General features: G+C 44.1%; 1 protein-coding gene across 1 annotated transcript in view; it reads left to right on the top strand.

Moving 5' to 3' along the window:
- Positions 1 to 22,486, top strand: part of EBPL (EBP like) — a 31,486-nt gene extending 9,000 nt beyond the window's left edge. Inside the window, exons 2-4 of the mRNA XM_032874096.1 lie at positions 14,519 to 14,588; positions 20,464 to 20,602; positions 21,937 to 22,486. Coding sequence (XP_032729987.1) covers positions 14,519 to 14,588; positions 20,464 to 20,602; positions 21,937 to 22,177 — 450 coding nt within the window. The 3' untranslated portion in view covers positions 22,178 to 22,486. The remainder of the gene's footprint in view (positions 1 to 14,518; positions 14,589 to 20,463; positions 20,603 to 21,936) is intronic.
- The last annotated feature ends 545 nt before the right edge of the window (positions 22,487 to 23,031 follow it).

The following is a 23,031-nucleotide window of genomic DNA, read 5'->3' as shown; positions in this document are numbered from 1 at the left end:
GCAAACTTCTTACCACTCACTTTCAAACACGTAAATATGAATCCTTCCATGTGAACTTTAGATTCCCTTTGCCAGATTCTAAAAGTTGGTGTTTTGCTTTGGGATTTTCTTCAACTCCTACTTTAACTTGAGAGTAAGTGATATCTTTACAATCCTGAGTCTCTTCAAAGAATTGAGTGGATCTCAGTCTATTTAAATCCTCAGTTATGGTCTCTTAAAATTGACTCCTAAATATTTTTATTACTACCGTGAGATATTTTTCCTTTGTACTTCAACTGGTTGTTGCTCTACATGGAAACTATTGAGACGTATATATGTATAGAAACCAGCCACTTTCTAAATTCCCTTTCTCCCCCATTCTAGCTTTATGGGGTTATAATTTCCAGACAGTAAAATCCACCCTGGGGAGTACAGCTTGATGAGTTTGGCGAGTGTAGAGTTGTGTGACCACCATCGCAATCACAGTATAGAACATTTCCGTCACTTTTTGACAGAGGTTTCTCCCATCCCTTTGCAGATGTCCCCCACGCTGACCTCTGGCACCGGGAAATGCTGATCAGCTTTCTTGTCATAGCGGTTTACTGTTTCAGGAATTTCATATACATGAAATCACGGAATATGTAGTCTTTGATTTGGCATAAATTACTGAATAGTGTCGCACTACAGGGATGCATCCCAATTTACTTATCTATCAGTTAATGAACATTGGGGTTGTTTCTAGTCTTTGACTGTTGTAAATAATAATGCTGCTATGAGAATCTGCTTACAAGTCTTTGTGTGGGTGTATGTTTTCATTTATCTGCGGTAAATGCCCAAGAGTGGATTCTTTTTTTTTTTTTTTAAGATTTTATTAATTTATTTGAGAGAGAGAGAGAACATGATGGGGAGAGGTCAGAGGGAGAAGCAGACTCCCCACCAAGCAGGGAGCCCGATGCGGGACTCGATCCCGGGACTCCAAGATCATGACCTGAGCCAAAGGCAGACACTAAAGCAATTGAGCCACCCAGGCGCCCCACGGTAACAACTGCCAAACATTTTGCACAGTGGCTCTACCATTTCCATTCCCACCAGTGACATGTTACACTTCTGGCTCCTTCACGTTCTCACCAGCTCTTTGTGTCTCAGTCACTCTGGCTATTGTTACAAAAAATATCATAGACTGGTGGCTTAAAGAACAGTCATATCTCATGTTTCAGAGGCTTGGCAGTTCAAGATCAAGGTGACAGTAGGGTTGGGTTCTGGTGAGACCCCTCTTCTCGGCTTGCAGACGGCTGCCTGCTTGCTGTGTCCTCAGGTGCTGACAGCGAGCCTTGGTCTCTCTTCTTATAAGGACATCAGGCCCATCACGGGGCTCTATCCTCGTGATGTCATCTAAACTCAATTATCTCTAAAGGCCCCACATCTAAATACCATCACATTGGGGGTTAGGGCTTCAACAGATACATTTGAAGGGACACATTTGGTGCACTACACTTCATATTAGTATTTTTATCATTTTAGTCATTCCAGTAGATGCACATGAACAAAACCTACTGTGGTTGGTTGGCATTTCCATGATGTCTGATGATATTGAACATCTTCTCTTATGTTTCTTTGCCTTGCATATATCTTCTACTGGGGTTTGCCCAATTTTTAAATCTTTTTTTTTTTTAAGATTTTATTTATTTATTTGACAGAGATCACAAGTAGGCAGAGAGGCAGGCAGAGAGAGAGGAGGAAGCAGGCTCCCCGCTGAGCAGAGAGCCCAATGCGGGGCTGGATCCCAGGACTCGGGGATAATGACCTGAGCTGAAGGCAGAGGCTTTAACCCACTGAGCCACCCAGGCATCCCCACCCAATTTTTAAATTAAACTTGTAATCTGGAGATAACTCTCCATTCCTCCCAGAGGGATAATACAGAGAGATCCCATGAATGCTTTATCCAGTTTCCCTGGTGATAACTGTTTCTACCCATTCAAAATGGTGGCCCCAAGTCGCAACCACTTTGTGGAGAAGAGTCAGAGGAGCTTTTGTGTTATTTGAGATTTTCCTTGCATGGTGTACTTCTTTGAAAAGTCGCTATTTTGTTTGAGCACCGTGTTAATTTGGGGGATGAAAGGCAAAGGCAGCGCACATTGCAGGGTACGTCTTTAGGATATAAGTTCCTGGGGACAGTGGTAGCTCAGTGTCAGACCTGCTAGTGAACTCCCTGGGGCCAGAACCTCTGCATTTGTTTCCTCAAAATAGGTCAAGTGATGGGCAGGCACACGTGGCAACAAGGAACAGGGCAACACGTGGAAACTCGTGGAAACCCCGCAGAAGCTGAGATGTCGCTGGGCCCTTGGAGGTTGGTGCTGATTCACATTACCCGCCTCCTAGCTCCTCTCTAGGTTTGCTTCTCTTTCTGTAACTTGCTGGCTTTCTTGCCCTTTATTCTTGCTGTGTCTCCCATAACACCTACTCCTCCTATCCATGTATGTTCAGTCGGATCGTGTCCTCCCCCCAACGGAATATGCTGGAGTCCTGACCCTCAGTACCTCAGAATGTGGCCCTGCAGTTCTGAGGGGACTTTATAGACCTAATGAGGACATGAGGGTGGGCCTTCATCCGGGATGACTGGTGTCCTTTTGAAAAGGGGAAATTAGGACACAGAGACACAAACAGGTTCCACGTGAAGAGAAGACTGAGATCAGGGTGATGCTTCTGCAAACCACCAAAAGCTGGAGGAAGTTATGGGCCGGGTTCTCCCTCACAATCCTCAGAAGGAACCAACCCTGCTGACACCTCGATCCTGGACAGCCAGGTTCTGGAACTGTGAGACAGCAGACGTGGCTCCAAGCCGCCCAGCTGGTGGTACCGTGTTACGGCAGCCCTAGCGAACCATTCCGACATGCTTCCTTGTAACTTTTTATTCATCATGTCCAGTTGTTGGCCTCTCACGACCTCGCCTACATAATTAGTTTTCAGAATCAGTTTGGATTCACTCCTATTTGTCCATTTCTGTTACAGAGAGCAAGAATTTCCTTGGCCCAGTGTGTCCCTTTCTGAATGTGGCTTTTGGGATAGGCTGCCTCGTCAGCCAGCAGCCAGCCTGTGAGTTGTCCGCTCTGGAGTCCTGTCATCCCTCCTTGTCCCTCCTTGTCCTCTGCATCATCACCTGTTGTCAAAGCAGTGGCTGTCACAGTGTAAACTGCAGTTTCCCACAGCCGTCCACTCTCTGGGGACTGGGGGTAGACTTGGCATGGCATGCATCATGATGGACACATCTAAAGGGATGCCCAGTACTGTGTGTGGAAAGCGAGAAAGCCACCTCTGTCTAGGAAGGGGCAGTAGGGGCCAAGGAGTCCAGTCTCCCCCTTGAAATAGGAATTATACTAGTAACCCAGACAGACAGAAGGTCATCCACCCTTTGCTTGAAAACTTTCAGCCAATAGCATCTTTCCAGAATGATATGGCTCTAGTGTCAAGAATATTCTTCCTTAGGGTGAGCTGAAATAGCCTCCTTACGATTTCTCTTGGTTGGTCCTAGCTGTGGCTTTCTGTAGCCAGAGGGAAGTAGTCCCCTGGCTACCCTACCCTACAGCGCCCCCTAGTGTCAGTGTCTTCCAACATTTCTCAGCACGTGGGTTCCTGGTGCTTTGCTGTTCTTGTCTCTCACCTTCACCCATGCCACAAGTTGCCTTTTAAGTGCAGTGGGGAGTACTCAGCACTGTTCCAGAAGGGTCTGACCATTATTCAAGAAGCCTGGGTCAGGGAGGAGAGTTAGAAAGAGTACAGGCTTTGGGGTCTAACAGAGGCACTCTCGAAAGCTGGCTCTGCCGTTTACCAGCTGTGAAATTCTGAACAGTAGTACCTTTTCCCTACCACAATGCTTTCTGTAAGGAGGAAAGCAGGAAGGAAACCTTTTGTTTCTGTTTGCTTATTGTCTTAATATATTTGGGTTGCTATGACAAAATACCACAGCCTGGGTGACTTAAACAGCAGACAAGTATTTCTCAGAGTTCAGGAAGCTGGCAGTCCAAGATCAGGCTGCCATCATGTCAGGGGAGGGCTCTCTCCTTGCTCTGAAGGTGGTGACTTCTTGCTCTGTCCTCTTGGTGGAAGAGGCTAGGAAATCTCCCTGGAGCTTCTGAGAGAGTCACCGATCCCATTCAGGTGGGCTCCACCCTCGTGAGCTGAGCACCTCCCAGAGGCCCCACCTAACATCATCATCTTTGGGAGATAGAATTTCAACACATGCTTGGGTGCGGCACATTCAGACCAAAGCACTTATCCATGAGGTATGGAAACCGTATTTTCTTCAAAGCATTGTTGTGAGGATTAAGTCAAACTTTGTCTTTTAGGGCAGTGCTTCTCAAATTTGAAAATCCCCAAGGAAATTTTACAATGCGGATTTGATTCTATAAATCTGGGTCTGAAATTCTGTGTTTCTAACAAGCTCCTGAGTGATGCCTACGTTGGGGTCCATGGACCACATTTGAATAGCCAGGATGTAGGACACTTGGCGTGGTGCCTGGCACCCAGCAGAGTTCAGTAAGTGTTGATTCTGTCTTCGTCTAGCCCTTTCATGACCCTTCTCGCAGCACTCCATACCAGGATTAACTTTCAATTTTCATCCTGCCCCCATGTAATAAAGTGACAAAGCACTTGTCCAACTAAGATGAGCTTTAGAAAGTTTCCTTTCAAATCCTTAATCAGAAAAATAACAGTCTTGGCGGAGAAGGGTATATTCTTAAAACAGGAGAGATGTTTTCAAGTTCTAAACCAAACACTAAGCTCCCATCATGTAGGAACAATAGAACTTGTGTGCCTGTTCAATCCCTGGAGTTCTGAAGAGGCCAGCACTGTCCCCCGAATACCAGGCGACAGCCCATCTGTGCGGCAGGTTCCAACAAACAGGAGGCATCATGTCATTAAGGGGACGACAGCTGGGCAGCCTAGATTTATGAAGTCACTAACGCCTTGTCATCGAGGTGCTGTAGGAGGCTGAAGCAGCTGATCCTTCCAGAAACAATGATGGGTGCTGTTGCCATGACATGGAAAAATCAAGTCTGATTAGGCTGAGATTTTGTGAGTCTGAATAGAAATGCTAATAAATTTTGACAGGATTTATGTAGTGGTTCTGTCCTATTCCACTTTATTCTCCCACTCATAATAATGAATGTTGTGCTGTTTTCTCTGGTTCTTCATTCAAACAAGATAAAAAACAAAAGGCTTGCAGAAACATTTGAATACAGATTTAGCCTTCACAAATACCAACGTAAATTACCAAAAAAGAAAAAAAAGGGATTCTTTTTCCTTTTTATTTCTAGAAAGCCTTTTTTTCCCCCACTAAATTTTCCTTCAAGGGTTTAAATGAGTAAATTGATTTGCATTTTCTCTGAAGTGGTCATTGAACTATAGAGAACAGTAGCTTGTCTAGCCCAGCCTTTTTGTTTTTGTTTTTGTTTTTAATCTGAGCTTTGGCTGGTAGTTGTCTAAAAGCCTCCAACACAGTTACTAAAATTACATGTCCAGAACACCTTGAATGAAAAATGACCCTGCTGTTGTTACTTTTATTTGCTATGACACAATGTAGCTTTTAAGTTGATTTTGTTTGCAGCTCAATTAACTGCAGTCCAATCCTTCAATCATTAGAGCCTCTGATAGGAATTTCTGTATGTTTTTAAACCAAAATTGCTGATCTACAGAACTTGAAAATTTATTTAAATAAACAAAGATGGTAAAATTTTCCTCATCACCCCGTGGGTTTATGTTGAAAATGTAATAGCAGAAAGAAAATATTTTAAATATTTATGGCTCCATAACAACATATACATTAAAAGTTTTTTTTTTTTTAAGATTTATTTTAGACAGAGAGCGAGCAGGGGGAGGGGCAGAGGGAGAGGGAGAGAATTTGAAGCCGACTCAACACTGAGCGCAGAGCCCAACACGAGGCTCAGTCCCATGACCCTGAGATCATGACCTGAGCCAAACTCAAGAGTCGGATGCTTAACTGACTGAGTCACCCAGGAGACCCCATGAAAAGCTTCTCGAGGGCTGCCATGAAATTCACCAGTAGTATCTCAGGAGAACGAGATTGGGGATCAGGAGGAAAAGAGTTTTACCTTTCACTTTATACCTTTTCACTTAAAAAAAAAACAACAACAACTTTTAGTAATGTATCCTTTTAATAATATTTTTAGTATTTAAAATAGTTCAGGTATACCACCAGAAGAAATGTCGTAGAATTATCCTGTGATCCAACAAGCCCACTTTTACATAAATATCCAAAGAAATTGAAACCAGGGACTTTGATACTTGCACGTAGCAGTTCTCTTCACTGTAGCCAATCAACAGATGAGTAGAGGAACAAAATGTGATGGACACATACAATAGAATATTAGTCAGCCTTAAAAAGATATGAAATTCCGGCCCGGGCTACCACACCAGGAAGCTGGCAGACATGATGCAGAGAAATGTACCAGTCATGAAGACACAGGTCCTGTGATTTCACTTACGGGAGGGACCTAGAGCAGTCCTGTGCGTGGAGACAAAGTGGAGTGTGTCAGGGGCAGGAGGTTGGAGGAGAATGAGGAGCTCTTGTTTAATGGGTTCAGAGTTTCAGTTTGGGAAGGGCTCAGTTACAAAGGTGGGTGATGGTGACAGTTGCCTAAGGATGTGAAAGTACTTACCACTGCTAACTCGTACACTTAAAATGGTTAAAATATTAAATTTTATGCGTGTTTTACTATAATATATTTTGTAAATTTATATTCTTTGGGAGTGAGGGGGAGAAAGCCAGTCGGGGTACTCTGGACAGAGGAGCAGCTCATGCACAGGCCTGGAGGAGTGGAAACCAGCACGAGGTCTTCTGAGAACACAAGTGCAGGTGCCCTCTGCCCTTGTGAGAGCGCCCAAGGGGAGGGGCAGGGGCCATCACTTTTGGCTCCAGTAGTGGGCAGGGCAGAGTCTGGACCCACCAGGCCGCATAATGTCTTGCCCTCTGCACCCCTGGGCTACCATCCCTATCCTTCCTTCCACCTCTCAGCCTGCCTGCCAAGGCCCTGCCCTAGGCCTGCATCCTCCTAGAAGTCTTCCTGTCATCTTTTTCCAGTCTTTATTGAATTGGAAGTTGGTGTTGTCCAACTAGATAAGCTCTCTGAGGCCAGGACCCAGCCTATTCTAAATTTTAAAAAAGGCATGGTGGGGGGGGTGGGGTGCTGAGTGGCTCAGTCAGTTAAATATCTGCCTTCAGCTCAGACCGTGATCTTGAGGTCATAGGATCGAGTCCCTCATCGGGCTTCCTTGCTAATCAGGGGGTCTGCTTCTCCCCCTTGCTCATGTTCTCTCTCTCTCTCTCAAATATATAAATAATCTTTAAAAAAAAATAGTCCTGGCAATTGATTAAAAAATGGTATTCAATTAGTCTTGTCATTCTTTTTTCCATATCTCTTGTTCTACCTGCTTGGCTTTTTAATTAATTTTTTTGAGGGGGAAGGTAACTGTTGATTTGCATGTAGTTGTAAGATAAAATACGGAGAGAACCCATGTACACTTTGCTTAGCTTTCCCCAACAGTAACATTTTCCAAACCTATAGTATAACATAGTATAATGTCATAAACAAGACGTTGATGCAATCCACTCATCTTACTCAGATTTCCCTAGATCCACTTGTGTGTATGCATGTGTGTGTGTGTGTGTGTGTGTGTGTGTGTATTAATTTCTGTACCATTTTACCAACCGGGTAGGTTCAAATATCCGCCACAACAGGATACCAGATAGTTCAACACCACAAGGATCCCTGGTGCTTTCCTTTTGTATCCACTGGCACTTGCCCTCCCCCCATTTCTTTCAGCCACTAATCCCTGACAACCACTAATGTGTCCTCCATTTCTAAAATGTAACATTTCAAAAAGTGTTATAGAGGGGCACCTGGGTGGCTCAGTCAGTTAAGCGTCTGCCTTTGGCTCAGGTCATGATCTCAGGGTCCTGGGATCAAGCCCCACCTCAGGCTCTCTGCTCGGCAGGGAGTCTGCTTCTCTCTCTCCCTGCTGCTCCCCCTGCCTGCACTCTCTCTCCCTGTCAAATAAATAAATAAAATATTTTTCTAAAAAGTGTTATATAGGGGCGCGTGGGTGGCTCAGTCATTCGACATCTGCCTTTAGCTCAGGTCATGATCCTGGTGTCCTGGGATCGAGCCCCACATTAGGCTCCCTGCTCAGCGGAAAGCCTGTTTCTCCCCCTCCACCTCCCCCTGCTTGTGTTCCCTCTCTCGCTGTGTCTCACTCTGTCAAATAAATAAATAAAATCTTTTTTAAAAGTGTTATATAAAAGGAATCAGAGAGTACATATAATCTTCAGAGTTGGCTTTCTTCACTCAGCAAATTCCTGGCGATCCATCCAAGCTGTTGGTCAAGTGTATCAATGGTTGGTTCCTTATTGCTTGGAAGTGCTCCAGTACAAATGGACTATGGTTTGCTTAAGCATTCGCCTGCTGAAGGACACCGAGCTTTAAGCTATTACGCATAAAGCTGCTGTGAACATTTGTGTGCTCGTTTTTGTGTGAACATAAGTTTTTATTTTTCAGGGCCAGGTACCCAAGAGTGCAATTTTGGGGTCCTACAGTAATTGCATATTTTGTTCTAGAATAAATGGACGGACTCTGTAGTTTCCCAGAATGGTACCATTTCATCCCACCAGAAGAGTGGAAGTGACCCACATCCTTATCAGTATTTGTTGTGATCACTACTTGTTTATTTTATCCGTTCTGATAGGTGTGGAGTCCTAACTCATTGTGGTTCTCGTGGGCATTTCCCTGACAGCTCATGATGTGGAACATCTTTTCAAGTGTGTGTTTGCTGCCCGTAGATCCTCTGTACTGAAATGTCTCTGCATTTCTTTTGCCCGTTTTCTAAATGGATTGTTTGGGTGTTTGCTGCTGCTGTTTACCTCTGTTATCCCCCACTACCTTCCACTTCTTTTATTTCTTACTCTTTCAGTAAACATTTGTTAGTGTGTACCGTCTATCAGGCATTTGGAATACAGAGAGAAAAGACAGAGACTTTGCCCTAAATGAACTGACGGTTTTGAGGAGGGGACAAGTAAGCAGTGGGGTTCTGTATAGGAAAGGCACCTACTTCCCATCAAGAGAATCACTGAAGCTTTTGCTTCCTGGAGGAGGCAGCATCTGATCAGCAGGGGAAGCCATGAATATGTTTATTATACTTGACATGGATTACAATTTACCCTTGAACATCATGGGTTGTACGTACTGGTCCACTTATACATGGATTGTTTTGATAAAGATAGTACAGTACTGCTTTTCTGCCCGTGGACGCTGCCGAGTAAGCATCGTTAAAGTCTCCCCTCCCACCGCCGTCATGTCTAAGTCAGAGTCTCCTAAAGAGCCTGACCAGCTGCGGAAGCTCTTCATCGGAGGTCTGAGCTTTGAAACAACCGATGAGAGTCTGAGGAGCCATTTTGAGCAATGGGGAACACTTACGGACTGTGTGGTAATGAGAGACCCAAACACCAAGCGCTCCAGAGGCTTTGGGTTTGTCACATATGCCACTGTGGAGGAGGTGGATGCAGCCATGAATGCAAGGCCACACAAGGTGGATGGAAGAGTTGTGGAACCAAAGAGGGCTGTCTCAAGAGAAGATTCTCAAAGACCTGGTGCCCACTTAACTGTGAAAGAGATTTTTGTTGGTGGCATTAAAGAAGACACTGAAGAACATCATCTAAGAGATTATTTCGAACAGTATGGGAAAATCGAAGTGATTGAGATCATGACTGACCGAGGCAGTGGCAAAAAGAGGGGTTTTGCTTTTGTAACATTTGATGACCATGATTCTGTAGACAAGATTGTCATTCAAAAATACCATACTGTGAATGGCCACAACTGTGAAGTAAGGAAAGCGCTCTCTAAGCAAGAGATGGCTAGTGCTTCATCCAGCCAAAGAGGTCGAAGTGGTTCTGGAAACTTTGGTGGTGGTCGTGGAGGTGGTTTTGGTGGGAATGACAACTTTGGTCGCGGAGGAAACTTCAGTGGTCAAGGTGGCTTTGGTGGCAGTCGAGGTGGTGGTGGATATGGTGGCAGTGGGGATGGCTATAACGGATTTGGTAATGATGGAAGCAACTTTGGAGGTGGCGGAAGCTATAATGATTTTGGCAATTACAACAATCAATCCTCAAATTTTGGACCCATGAAAGGAGGAAATTTTGGAGGCAGAAGCTCTGGCCCTTATGGTGGTGGAGGCCAATACTTCGCCAAACCACGAAACCAAGGTGGCTATGGTGGTTCCAGCAGCAGCAGCAGCTACGGCAGTGGCAGAAGGTTTTAATTACTGCCAGGAAACAAAGCTTAGCAGGAGAGGAGAGCCAGAGAAGTGACAGGGAAGCTACAGGTTACAACAGATTTGTGAACTCAGCCAAGCACAGTGGTGGCAGGGCCTAGCTGCTACAAAGAAGACATGTTTTAGACAATACTCATGTGTATGGGCAAAAAAACTCGAGGACTGTATTTGTGACTAATTGTATAACAGGTTATTTTAGTTTCTGTTCTGTGGAAAGTGTAAAGCATTCCAACAAAGGGTTTTAATGTAGATTTTTTTTTTGCACCCATGCTGTTGATTGCTAAATGTAATAGTCTGATCATGACGCTGAATAAATGTGTCTTTTAAAAAAAAAAAAAAGATAGTACAGTACTGTAGGTGTATTTTTCCCTATGATTTTCTTAATAATTGTCTCTAGCTCACTTTATTGGAGGAATACAGTATATAATACATACAGCATATAAAATATGTCAATTGACTGTTTATGTTATCAGTGAAGCTTCTAGTTAGTAGTAGGCTATTTGTAGTTAAGTTTTTAGAAAGTCAAAAATTATATGTGGATTTTTGACTTCACAGGGGTTGGTCCCTGGGTTATTTGAGAGTCAACTGTATACTGCCATTACATTTGAGACATTAACATAGTAAGAAGCATATGGTGCCTTCTGAAAGCCCCTCCGGGTATCTTTCTAAGTAATTCATTATGGGAACTTGTCATTAATTCAAGATTAGCAAACACTGAACACAAAATACCATCCTGGGTTCTTGAAGATTCTGAGATAAGACAGCACCCCAGACCCCAGAGATGTATGATCTAATGGGCACTGGAGATTCATAACCAGCAGACAGTTGATCACAGAAGCACGCATTTAGTAACACAGTAGAGTGAAGAACTATCGCTAGGAGGTTGGGAAGATTTCTTAGAAGAAGGAGAGTTTGAGTTGGCATTTGAAAAAGGAGTAGAACTTGAACAGGTAGATATAAAAGGGACAAAATTTACATTCCTAGGTCCCTGCATGGTGTAGATTGCCAGATCCCCTTCTTGCTCTTACCCACAGAGTTGCTTCTGAGGAAGGGTCCTGGACCTAATGTCAGAGTCCATGTTTCACTGATGGCTCCAGCTGAAGAGATTGCTAGTGGAAGTCGTGTCTAGTTTTAGGATGAGATCCACAATCTAATTTTAGGCTGTCTTTCATCTTACAGATAGATGGACTGAGACCTACAGAGGATCAAATTCAGCCCAGCCTTATTGCTCCTGCTGGCTAGGCCAGTGGATATGTTTTGTCTAGAAAGTCCCCAGCCCAAGCCAGGGAAATGGTGTGGATTTCCTGCTATGTCTCTGCTAAAAATAAAAAATTGATCGGTGAAAATAAATTGTTACACAGTGGATGGGGAGTACTTTTTATTTTAAAATATTGCTGTTTATCTCCTTGTAATTGGTTTAAATCTCCCTTAAAGGATAAAATTTTTACATATACTCTGAGGTAAGCCACATTTACCAAGTAAGTAACTTACAAAGTGTCAAGAAAAGACAGAACAAACCAACTTTAAAGCTTCTGTTTAGCGGAGATGAGCATATGTAAGAAGCTGGAAGATACTAATGAGATGGGGAGAAAGTCGAGTTTCTTCTCTCAATATGAGCAAAAGAAAGGCAATTACGAACTGTAACATAAACAAAAATATTTTGTAAGAAAGTCATGGCCCAAATGTGTAGCAAACTAAAATATAGCATGATTTTCAGAAATTCATGAGTGTACTAAAGGATATTCCAGCTGCCACATTCTTCTTAAATGACACAAGTCAGAATACTGGATCTGTAGAGAAAGAAGTTGTAACCCTTTGCAGTGAATGACCTTTACCTAATCACCCTATTAAAAGTGTTGTTGACTTTTAGGTTTTAGAATCCACATAAAATAGGAAGACAAATACGTTTACACAACAAGAATGGAAATGTCATCAAGCAGTGTACAAGCAAAGTAGGCAGAAGCTGAGCATTGGAAACGGGGAGGAGAGGAAGAAAGCATGACAGGGGCTAACATCCTCATCTTATACACTGGGATGTCCAGACGCTGTGCAACACTGATGAATGAGGAAGCTGAGGTTTTTAGGTTTACTACTTAGGTTACAAATTTGATAACTAATGGAAAAATTAAAGAATATAGTTTGGCTATTTGAAAGGATTCGGGCACCTGGGTGGCACAGTCGGTTAAGCAATCAGCTCTTGGTTTCAGCTCAGGTCATGTTCTCAGTGTTGTGACATCAAGCCCTATATCAGGCTCCATGCTCAGCATGGAGTCCGCTTGAGAACCTCTCCCTCTCCCTCTGTCCCTCCGCCCCTTCCCCCCTCCCACACACACATTCTGTCTCTGTCTCTGTCTCTCTCTCAAATAAATTAATCTTTTTTTTAAAGGGAGGGTACAGGATATGCCACTCTAAACTATGCTGTTTTGGCATATTGATGGTTTTGAGCTGAAGGCAATTGGAAAACAGCAGATGTGGGAAGGCCTCTCTGACCTCCTCCTTTCTACCTAAAATCAGGTCATTAAATTTCCCACAAGAAAAGTGCCTTCCCTGCACCAGGAAGAGAAGAACATTCTTATCACCGGAGACTGGGAGTTAATGCTGAAATGGACCTACACACACAGACCTACTAAAATAACCCTTATCTTCCACTGGTTTCCCTCCTATATTTCTTAGTCACTTTCCCACAATTTACTGCCCCCCCCCCGTCCATGCCCCTTTGTCTTGTCACATCTCCAGAATTTATCGTTCTTTGTGTGAAAAAGTATATAAGCTTTTGGACCTAACAACTTCTTTGGGTCTTTGTTTTCCTTTTAAGGACTCCCATGTATGGGTACAAATAGTAAATCAAATAAATATGTGTGCTTTCCTCCTGTTAGACTGTCATGTCGCTTAATTCTTAGGCCAGCTACAGAGGAGGGCCTAAGGGCCTAAGAGGGCAGAAGGAAGTTTTCCTCCCCTACGATATCAAAAAACTGAAAAGTGGAGAAGTGGAGGGGAGACGTAAGTTCAATCATAATTTTTCAGGATTGGCAGTCAGTTGAGAATATTTAAAGAAATAACAGTGTAGGGGCGCCTGGGTGGCTCAGTCGTTAAGCATCTGCCTTCGGCTCAGGTCCTGATCCCAGAGTCCTGGGATCTGCCCCGCATCAGGCTTCCTGCTCGGCGGGTAACCTGCTTCTCCCTCTCTCACTCCCCCTGCTTGTATTCCCTCTCTCTCTGTCTCTCTCTGTCAAATAAATAAAATTTAAAAAAAAAAAAAAAAAGGAAGGGAGGAAGGAAGGAATGAAAGGAAAGGAAAGGAGGAAAAGGAAGGAAGGAAAGAAAGAAGAAAGAAAGAAAGAAAGAAATAGTTTAAATATATTGAGTTAGGATGATAATCCCCAGAACTAAATACAGCAGAGGCTCTGAGTGATGAACTCTGGGAAGTAGTATGATAAGTGAGCAGGGATTAGGCAGAGATATAACTTTAATGTCATATAAACAATTGCATTAGTAAAAAGAAATGGGAAAAAAAGTTGTAGTGACCGGCAATAAAAGTTGTTCAAAGGAGCAACATGACAATTAGATACCCCAGGGAATTCTAATTAATTAGTTTTGAGATTTAAGCAAAGAAACACTTCAGTGATAGGAAACTACTCAGTGTAATTGCAGCTGTTTCATTACCTAAAATTTAAAATGTAGCCTGTAAGGATTTTAATTTTCCTAAATTTGTCCTTGTGCACAAAAAAGAACTAGTTCAACTCTGACATAGATATGTGAATGCCACTTTTGCTAAGAGAGATCCTGGCTGTTTTTTGAGATGAGACAAAAGGAACTGCCTTGAGGTATATCCCAAAGATGTAAAATCTCTGGAATAATCCAGAATTTAGCCCATTTAATATAATATTTAAGCTCTTTCCTTGTGCCAAATTTTCAACGTATTTTTCCCCATAAGAACACACCTCTGGTTTTTATAATGCCAATCATTGGAAAACAGCATTTATTAGATAAACATTCCCTTTGGACATATCTGTTTGCAAGGGCGGGGGCAGGGGAGTGGGGGGGCCTGGCTCCAGGCTCACACCTCACCTGGTCTTGGAGGTGCGCTGGGCGGAGGGCGTGGACCAGGATGTGGGCTCCTGGTGGTGCCACCACGCATCTGGGGTGCCATCCTGTGGCTGTGATGTTAAATTAGAACCTGTATTCATTTTCTTCTCTCCAGGAAGGCCCTTTTGTCTACTTGTCTTTTGTAGGAAACATTGCAGATTCCGAAGGCTTGATTGCTTCATTGTGTAAGTAATTTAAAATGTTTGCATTTGGGATATTTGAGGAGATTAATTGCAAGTGTGGCTGTCAATGAAATGAGTACCTGTAGTACAAATCGTAGGATTTCATTTGTATGAAATGTCGAGAGTAGGTGAATCTCTAGAGACAGACGATGGATTAGTGGTTGCCTGGGACTAGACTTGGGGAGGGGTGGGGGGCAGGAAATGGAGAGTGAGTGACTGGTTAACGGGTTTGGGTTTCTTTTGGGGAGTTAATGAAATGTACTACAATTTCATTTTGATGATTCAGATCTGCGAATATACTAAAACCCACTGAATTATACATTTTAAATGGGTGAATTGTACAACGTGAGTTATATCTCAGTAAAGCTGTATATTAAAAATATGTTTATGGGGTGCCTGGGTGGCTCAGTGTGCTAAACCTCTGCCTTCAGCTCAAGTCACAATCTCAGGGTCCTGGGATCAAGACCCGCATAGGGCTCTCTGCTCAGCAGGGAGCCTGCTTCCCGCCCCACCCCCCACCCCCGCCCCGCCACCTGCCTCTCTGCCTACTTGTGATCTCTCTCTCTCTGTCAAATAAATAAATAAAATCTTTTTAAAAATATGTTTATAATGCAGATTGAAGGGTTTGCAGTATTTAAACTGGGTGTTTTTCTATACTTTCAATATCAACCTTCACTTTATCATATATATATATGACGTGTGTGTGTGTGTGTGTGTGTAGTCTTGTAAATAATTTCCCAAACTCCTCCTGCTCTGAAGAGATATTACCTCATTTTGCCTACCTTCTTCTGCTACAGTAAATCAGTCAACATTCTGTCAGTTAATATTGACTTCCTCGTGTGTACTGTGTCAAATCTGACAAACATGTGAGCCAGGCAACAAGAGGGTCCTTTGCCACCATTATAGAATTGTCTTATGCAAGGCAACTTCTTTCAGATTTTGTGTCTGAAATTCTGCATTGTTTATCTCATTTCTCCCATAATTCTGGAACGGCCCCTCCAGCCAGGACCTGTGTTGGGACTGCTGTTCATCACTCGTGTTAGGAAACTTCAAGAGAATCGAGGCAGCTATCATCAGTGCTTCTCAAAGCAAAACGTGTGTCATCTCTGATGCCTGTCAGGTCCTGGCCAGTGGTAGCTCAGGGAGGCTGAACCCCCGCCTCAGCAGTGAAGTGCTACTGTTCACTTTCGTGTGTGTAATGGGATGAGTGGGCCAGATCAAACTGTGCCCCGAGAGCTGCGGGGGAAGCCCGGGGCCGGAGGACCAGCCTAAGTCATTGTCTTCCACCCTGGCTGCTTGGCCTGGCATCAAAGAAAACGAAGAGCCCAGCTTTAGCCCAGTCCCTTGAAATGCAAATGTCTGACATGATCTTTGTCAGTCGTCCTCAGTTTACATTTTCTGCCTTAAAAAAAGTAAAAACTCATTTAACGGTGGTGTCCTTTATTAAGAAAATGAAAATCCACTAGATAATGTAAAATCCATTAGATAATGTAAACTTCTCGGACGTTAAAGTGCACCAGATTGCCTTGGACTCTTGTCAAAATACAGATTCTGATTCAGAGGGGCTATGGTAAAGCCTCCCAGATGTTGATCTGCAGGCTGTCCTTTGATTCACCAGGATGTAGAGCTGGGCTATAACCATTACATGGACCCTGTTAAAGAAGAATTATTCATGACACTTGTTAAAGATGTTGAAGAAGAATTTACTCAGGAGGTACCCCTACAGGGGAGTCTTAAGGGTAGGGAAGCGAGATCGGGCTCAACTCCAGATGCACCAAGGACAAGTGGAGCTTTATGGCCAGAAAGCAGGTGGGATCCGTAGATGGAAAATCACTAAGAAGAAACATCAAGAGTGGGGACCCTTAATAGAGCAACTCAACAGGATTCATGTTGCAGGCAGGCCAGGATGATAGGATATGATGTGGAGGGTAAGGAATATGATCAGGTATCAAGAGTAATCAGGGGGCGCCTGGGTGGCTCAGAGGGTTGGGCCTCTGCCTTTGGCTCAGGTCATGATCTCAGGGTCTTGGGATCAAGCCCCGCATCATGCTCTCTGCTCAGCGGGGAGCCTGCTTCCTCCTCTCTCTCTGCCTGTCTCTCTGCCTACTTGTGATCTCTGTCTGTCAAATAAATAAATAAAATCTTTAAAAAAAAAAAAGAGTAATCAGGTATTTGTACCCCCATGTTCATGGTAGCATTATTCACAGTAGCCAATGCATGGAGACAACCTAAGTGTCCATCGACGGATGAACGGATAAAGAAGTTTGGAGGGAGGGATTGTGCATATGTGTGTACAAATGCACACGTGCATGTGCACAATGGAATAGTATTTAACCATAAAAAAACAAAACAAAACAAGAAACACTGCCATTGTGACAACATGGTTGGAACTTGAGGGCATTATGCTAAGTGAAACAAGCCAGACAGAAAAAGACAAATACTGTATAACCGCACTTCTATGTGGAATCTTAATTTAAAAAAAAAAACGCTCAGACTCCTAGAAGAAGAGATCGGATTGGTGGTTACCAGAGGTGGGGGGTGGAGATTGAGGAAACTGGATAAAGGTGATTAAGTACAAACTTGCATTTACGAGATGGTAAGCACTGAGGATATAATGTACAATATGATGGCTGTAGTTACCACCACTGTAAGTTATCAAGAGAATGGATCCAAAGAGTTCTCATCAAAAGGAAGAACACACCATTTTCTCTTATTTTTTCTATCTATATGAAGAATGTATGTTCGCTGAACTCATTGTAATCATTTCATGATCTATGTAAGGCACGTCATCGTGACGCACATGTTGAACTCATACGGTACTAGATGTCAGGGACGTCTCAGTAAAACTGGGGGGGAAATGTGAGCAAATACCAAGAATGGAGGACTTTTGCTACACTGACCCAGTAGGACTCTTGCTGGAACCGGACTAAGTGGGCCAAGGACAGAGTGCTAGGTGGGGGCCTCGTCAAGGAGAGGGCTCCGAGGAGCCTGACTCAAGCTGGGTCAAGAAGACAGTCTTTGCCACCCCTCACCTTCTCCTTTTCTCCGCTCTAAGGGTGAAGGGCCCAGCCTTGGGAGACTGGGATCCTACTCCAGCCCTCAGTGCATCTTTCCCTCTAAGCCTCTGTCGGAGCCTGGCATCAGTCACAAAATAAATGATATCGATCCCATCGTTAGGCTTCTGAATGCTCTGCTTGCCCTTTTGCTGTGTGGGTGTTTACTCAGCAAAGAAATGGCCAGAGTTGACCAGCAGAGGCTTGAGGCACTGGGACTGTCTCGCTCTCTGGCATTCACCTCAGCCCCATGCATGCATGGACACACACACACACACAGTCTCCTTCAGCTCTGCTGAGTTAAACATGATTTCAGACATACTGTGTTCTCTCCACTCCAGGCCTGTGCCTTGGGCATGCTCCTCCCCGAAACACCCTACCCTTCGCCCAGTGCAGGGCTCACCTCTTGTGACATTAAGATCCACTAATATGTGTTGACAGCTGATAAAATCCAGAGGGCCTCGCAGGCCTAACCCGCAAGTCGCCTCCCCACTCTGCTTCCTCAATAGGAGCCAAACGACCCTCCTCATCCCCAGGACCAGGCACAGTGCCCGTGGATCCCTGAGGAGCGGGGTTCAGTTCCCTGCCAGCCCTCCGGATTCCTGGGAGAAGCCCGTCCCATCCTGCCGCAGGAACCAGGGGCCGCCCCATCCTCCTGAAGGCCTTCCCGGTACGCTCTGGTTCTGAGTGCAGCACCCCTTGACCCCCCATGGCTCGATGGGCACAGTGTTCTGTGAGTGAGTGTAGGTGACTTATAAATTGCCACCAACCTCATCTGTCTGGTGCCACCTGTTGTGTGTGGCCACCCCCAAAACCCAAGGGTGGGGCTCCATCCTTCACCGACAGCAGGAAGGAGGAAGTGATCACACCTCACCTCCCTCATGTGACCCAAGTGTCTGTCACTTTCTCCATGTCTCACATTCAGTTGCCCTCACTTACTGTGCAGTTTGACCTCAGAATGGGAGCCCCTCGGGGGCCGCCTGTGTCCCCCGTCCTGGTTAATACTGCATTCCCCAGGCCCCGCACAGAGAGCCTTCCCTGTGCTCCAGAAGCTTTGCTGAATTAAAGAATGAATGAATTGGGTTATTTTTGAATGTCTAAACACCCACTGATCTCTTAGTTCCTAAAACACTGACATTTTACGCTAATGATAATTCCTTAGATTTTTGGATGCCGTAGTGGGAACATCTCAGGTTTTGTATAGAAGGTTTTTCTTTTTAAGATTTTATTTATTTGAGAGAGAGAATGAGCAGGGGGAGGGGCAGAGGGAGAAGCAGGGAGCCCGATGGGGGGCTCCATCCCTGTGATCATGAGGCAGACTTAGCCAACTAACCCACCCAGGTGCCCCTTTATATATGTTTAGATTTAGAGGAAAAACTTACTTTCACTATTATGTTGTTCTCCAATTGGCTCCTGGCTGGCAGTGGGCTCAGGACAGACAGGGCAGCTCTGCCTGCCCGGTGGTAGTGTCTGGCCTTTCAGAATCTCTGCTCAGCCTGTGTCTGTGTCTTTTCTCATTAAATGGCTAATCCTGTTTATTGGCCTTTCTGTGGGGACAGCCTTCATTAGACCCCTTTGTCCCAGGCCCCGAGGGATTGTAACTTTGCCCATTATTAGAGACTAGAGCTTTGTCCTGCTGCTCCAACCAATCAGATAATGTAGCTAATATTTGATCATTTGTGCCTTTTCTAAGTAATGTGAGAACAGTATTGAAAGCCAGAGAAGAGGTGGGACTTTTCATTTTTCACTCTGATCATTTAAGATCTTAGGACCATGATGTATTACTTTGATAAATTAAAAAAAGAGAGAAGAGGGAGGGAAGAAGGAAGGAAGGGATGGAGGGAGGGAGGATTCTCCCAGTGCACGACTCTCAGACCGGCCCTAAAATGACTTTCTCACTTCATTTTTTCTAGAAGAAACCATCCTGATAATGGGGCCTGGAAACATTTCTTTTTTTTTTTTTTTTTTTAAACATTTTTTTGTAAGGTCTTATTTATCCATTTGACAGACAGAGATCACAAGTGGGCAGAGAGAGAGGCTGAGAGAGAGGAGGAAGCAGGTCCCTCGCTGAGCAGAGAGCCCGATGCGGGGCTCGATCCCAGGACCCTGGGATCATGACCCAAGCCGAAGACAGAGGCTTTAACCCACTGAGCCACCCAGGTGCCCCGGCCTGGAAACATTTCTTAGGGCATACCCACTCCCTGGTGACCACAGTGGGGGCTTCTGTGGTAGCCGTTGTGAGTGACCCCTGTCTGGACCGAAACCCCCCACCCCACCCCGTGTTCATCCAGGATACCTTCTGTAGTCCGGGCTGGTAATTACCATCCCCCTACCTCCCCACCGCCCCCTCGGCGCTCAATTTCTCTTCAATTATTCATAAACACTTTTTTAAAAAATAAACGTTTCCTTAATAAAAATTTTCTCACATCTAGATTACATCTACAGACTTTATGTAGCAATTTTGAAGTAAGGAATTGTAATGCATTTACCAAGATAATTGTTAAGGATCGTCTTTGCAAAATCTGACCACGTTGAATTAATTTAGAATTCTGCTTATAGTGAAAAGGGCAGGGGCGAAGAGGATGCGCTTTGGGAACAAAATCCTTTTACAAATGTCACCTGATGTTATTATTACTCGTGTCACCCAGCAAATGGGTGAATGAAGTTTTAGCTTCAGTCCTCCTCCTGTCTTCCATGAAGGCATTGTGGAGAACGTAGGTGGTGGTAGTTCTTTTTATCTTCTCCTTAGGGGGAAAAAAGGTAATTTCCACTGACTGTCATAAAAGTGGTTGCCAGATGAGTAACAAAATGCATTTCACTTGTAGGGAAAGAATATGGCAAAGCTGATGCAAGATGGCTGTATTTTGACCCAACTATTGTATCTTTGGAAATTCTGACTGTTGTCCTGGATGGGTCTCTGGCATTAGTCCTCATTTATGCCATAGTCAAAGAGAAGTATTATCGGTAAGTGCCCTCCTCCTGGCCTGCTGTAGAGAGGACACATTTGAACTTTCCCAAAGCCCGTGAGGCATTTGGAATAGATTATGAACCATATTTATTTGTTAGATGAATAGTAGAGTAAAGATGAAAATTGTCCTGTGTTAGGTAAGAATCATGGTGCCGCCAGGATAATTGCAGATCATTCAAAATAAAAGCTGAGAAATGTGATCGTAAGGACCAGGTAGTCCCTGTGTAGGCAAGAAAATGTGAAAAGCATTGGACGATTTTTCACCAATATTTTGGAAGTAAAAGGGTCATATTTCCATCCTTCCCCCCACCCCCAAATCACTCTAGAAAACTCCTATTCCACTTTACACCAAGTAAAGTCTCTTACATAATTTGAAATTAGATACGCAAGATAAATCTTTCCAGAAGGAGGTTGTGGAAGATGTGAGGAAGGCAGAAGAGAGGGGAGAGGAAGGAGGGAGATGGAAGACTAACTGCCAGTTGTCAGTCAGATTCTGAGTCTTCACACTCTCTTCCCTCCCTCCTGCCCTTTCCCTTCCTCTCCTTCTTGCAGACACAATGACCTAGGGCAAACAGAATGCTATCCTGGGGACGATTCCAGAAACAATGTCAAGTAGGCACAATTGCATTCCATTTTCTAGCATCTTGAATCGAAGAAGTCGTGTTTAAAGCTTCAATCACAAAATATCAGGTTGAATGGAACCTCCAAGTTCATTGAACCCACCTTTCCCCACCCAATTTTACTTAGATAGTTAGCGGGAGAAATTAAATGTCTTCTTGGTATCTTGTTATAACTTCAGCTCCATGACCTTGGTTGTAGACTCACTGCTTGCCCCATTTGGTAATTACTTCAACCATTTATAATATCTGCACTGTGAGTATTTACAGATTCATATATCTCGTTTACTGCCCACTGTAGTCTTTGAGGAAGGGACTGTTCTTACCATCCCCTTTTCCATCCCTTTTTCGGAGAGCACAGTAAAACTGTGGCTTGTAGCAAGATTCGAACCTCAGTCTCTCTTTGTGGGTGAGGTCTGACCTCAGTGAATCTTCCTAAGAATAGAATAGGATACTTGAGAGACCTTATTTAACTCTGAGAATAATCTAGAAAGGGCAGTATTGCCTCTCCCGAGGTTGCATGGGTCTTCCACTAATCAGACTGACTTGCCCCATCAAAGGAGCGCTATACAAAACCTGAGGTCCGACTTCAGAGAGGTCTTCTGCTGAGGAAGACTGCGTTAATGCTGCCGTTTGAGAAAAGATGTCAGGACTCAGGGTGTCAAGCTGCGCCGAGCTGACGGTTTGATCCCTTGTTTCTTTCTCTCTAACAGGCATTTCCTACAGATTACCCTGTGCGTGTGTGAAGTGTATGGCGGGTGGATGACCTTCTTCCCAGACTGGCTTATGGGAAGCCCCAACCTCAACACCAACAATTGGCTCTACTTTGGGGTCTATCTGGTATTTTTCAATAGTGTGTGGGTTCTAATGCCAGGACTGTTACTGTGGCAGTCATGGGTAGAACTCAAGAAAATGTATTACAGAGGAACCAGTTCAGGGAAAAAGTTCCAGTGAATTTTCAAAATCGCAAATGCTGGTATCTTGCTTTATAAGTCAGAATGGGTCAAACCTTTTTGGCTGGTCAAAATGTAATGCATTCCTATGTACACTTTCTTTTTCTACTGTTGTTCCTCAACAGCCTATTTCAAATTGATTGTATGGTGGCAAGTTTTCATTAATTGTTTTTTTGGGTTTTTTTTCCCAATTAAATGACAATATGGGGAACAGAGAATACATTTTAACTTGTAATAAGAACACGTTTAATTATATGTTTTCATGGCTAGCATTAATTGTTCCACATTAATAAAACCAATGATCATAGAATACTGTAGAGCCTAGTAATTTTTTGTTCCAAGAACATATCGTTGCCTCCTCTCATTTGTCTTTCGGTTTCTGAAGTGAAACCAGAGATGTAATGAATGCCTAGAAAAGTGTCCGGCGCACGTAGACCAGGCACGTGGTAGGTTGTGGTGGTTCTGTAGCTCCGAGAGCTCGATCTGCGTCGTCGTCCCCTCCTTCCAGTTGTCTTCTTCTCCTGCAGAGCTGGAGGCTGTGGTCCTGGATGCAAAACTGGTTTCCCCTTTCAGAAATGCTTCCGTGAGATCTGGAGGGTAAAAGCGTGGAAATCATTTCGACTATTCCTCCCTTTTCTCCTGTTTATTTATTTATTTACTATTGTTATTATTATTGCCATTTTGTGGTAACATGTGAGGAGTTTTGCCATTTGTGTCCCAACTCCTAGGTACTGAGAGGCAGTTGGAGTTGGGGGCATGAGAATGAAGTGTTTATGGGCTGAGCCGCTTCAGTGGTGGCCTCTTTGGTATTGTCTCCCTTGGGGGTGGGTTCGTTCTGTGGGCATCTGGGAGTCC

Source organism: Lontra canadensis, unplaced genomic scaffold (genome assembly GCF_010015895.1).
Source record: "Lontra canadensis isolate GAN:19392208 unplaced genomic scaffold, GSC_riverotter_1.0 scaffold51, whole genome shotgun sequence".
NCBI classification, from domain to species: Eukaryota; Metazoa; Chordata; class Mammalia; order Carnivora; family Mustelidae; genus Lontra; species Lontra canadensis.
The sequence above is the reverse complement of the archived record's forward strand: the minus strand, read 5'-3'. Positions and strand labels throughout refer to the sequence as shown.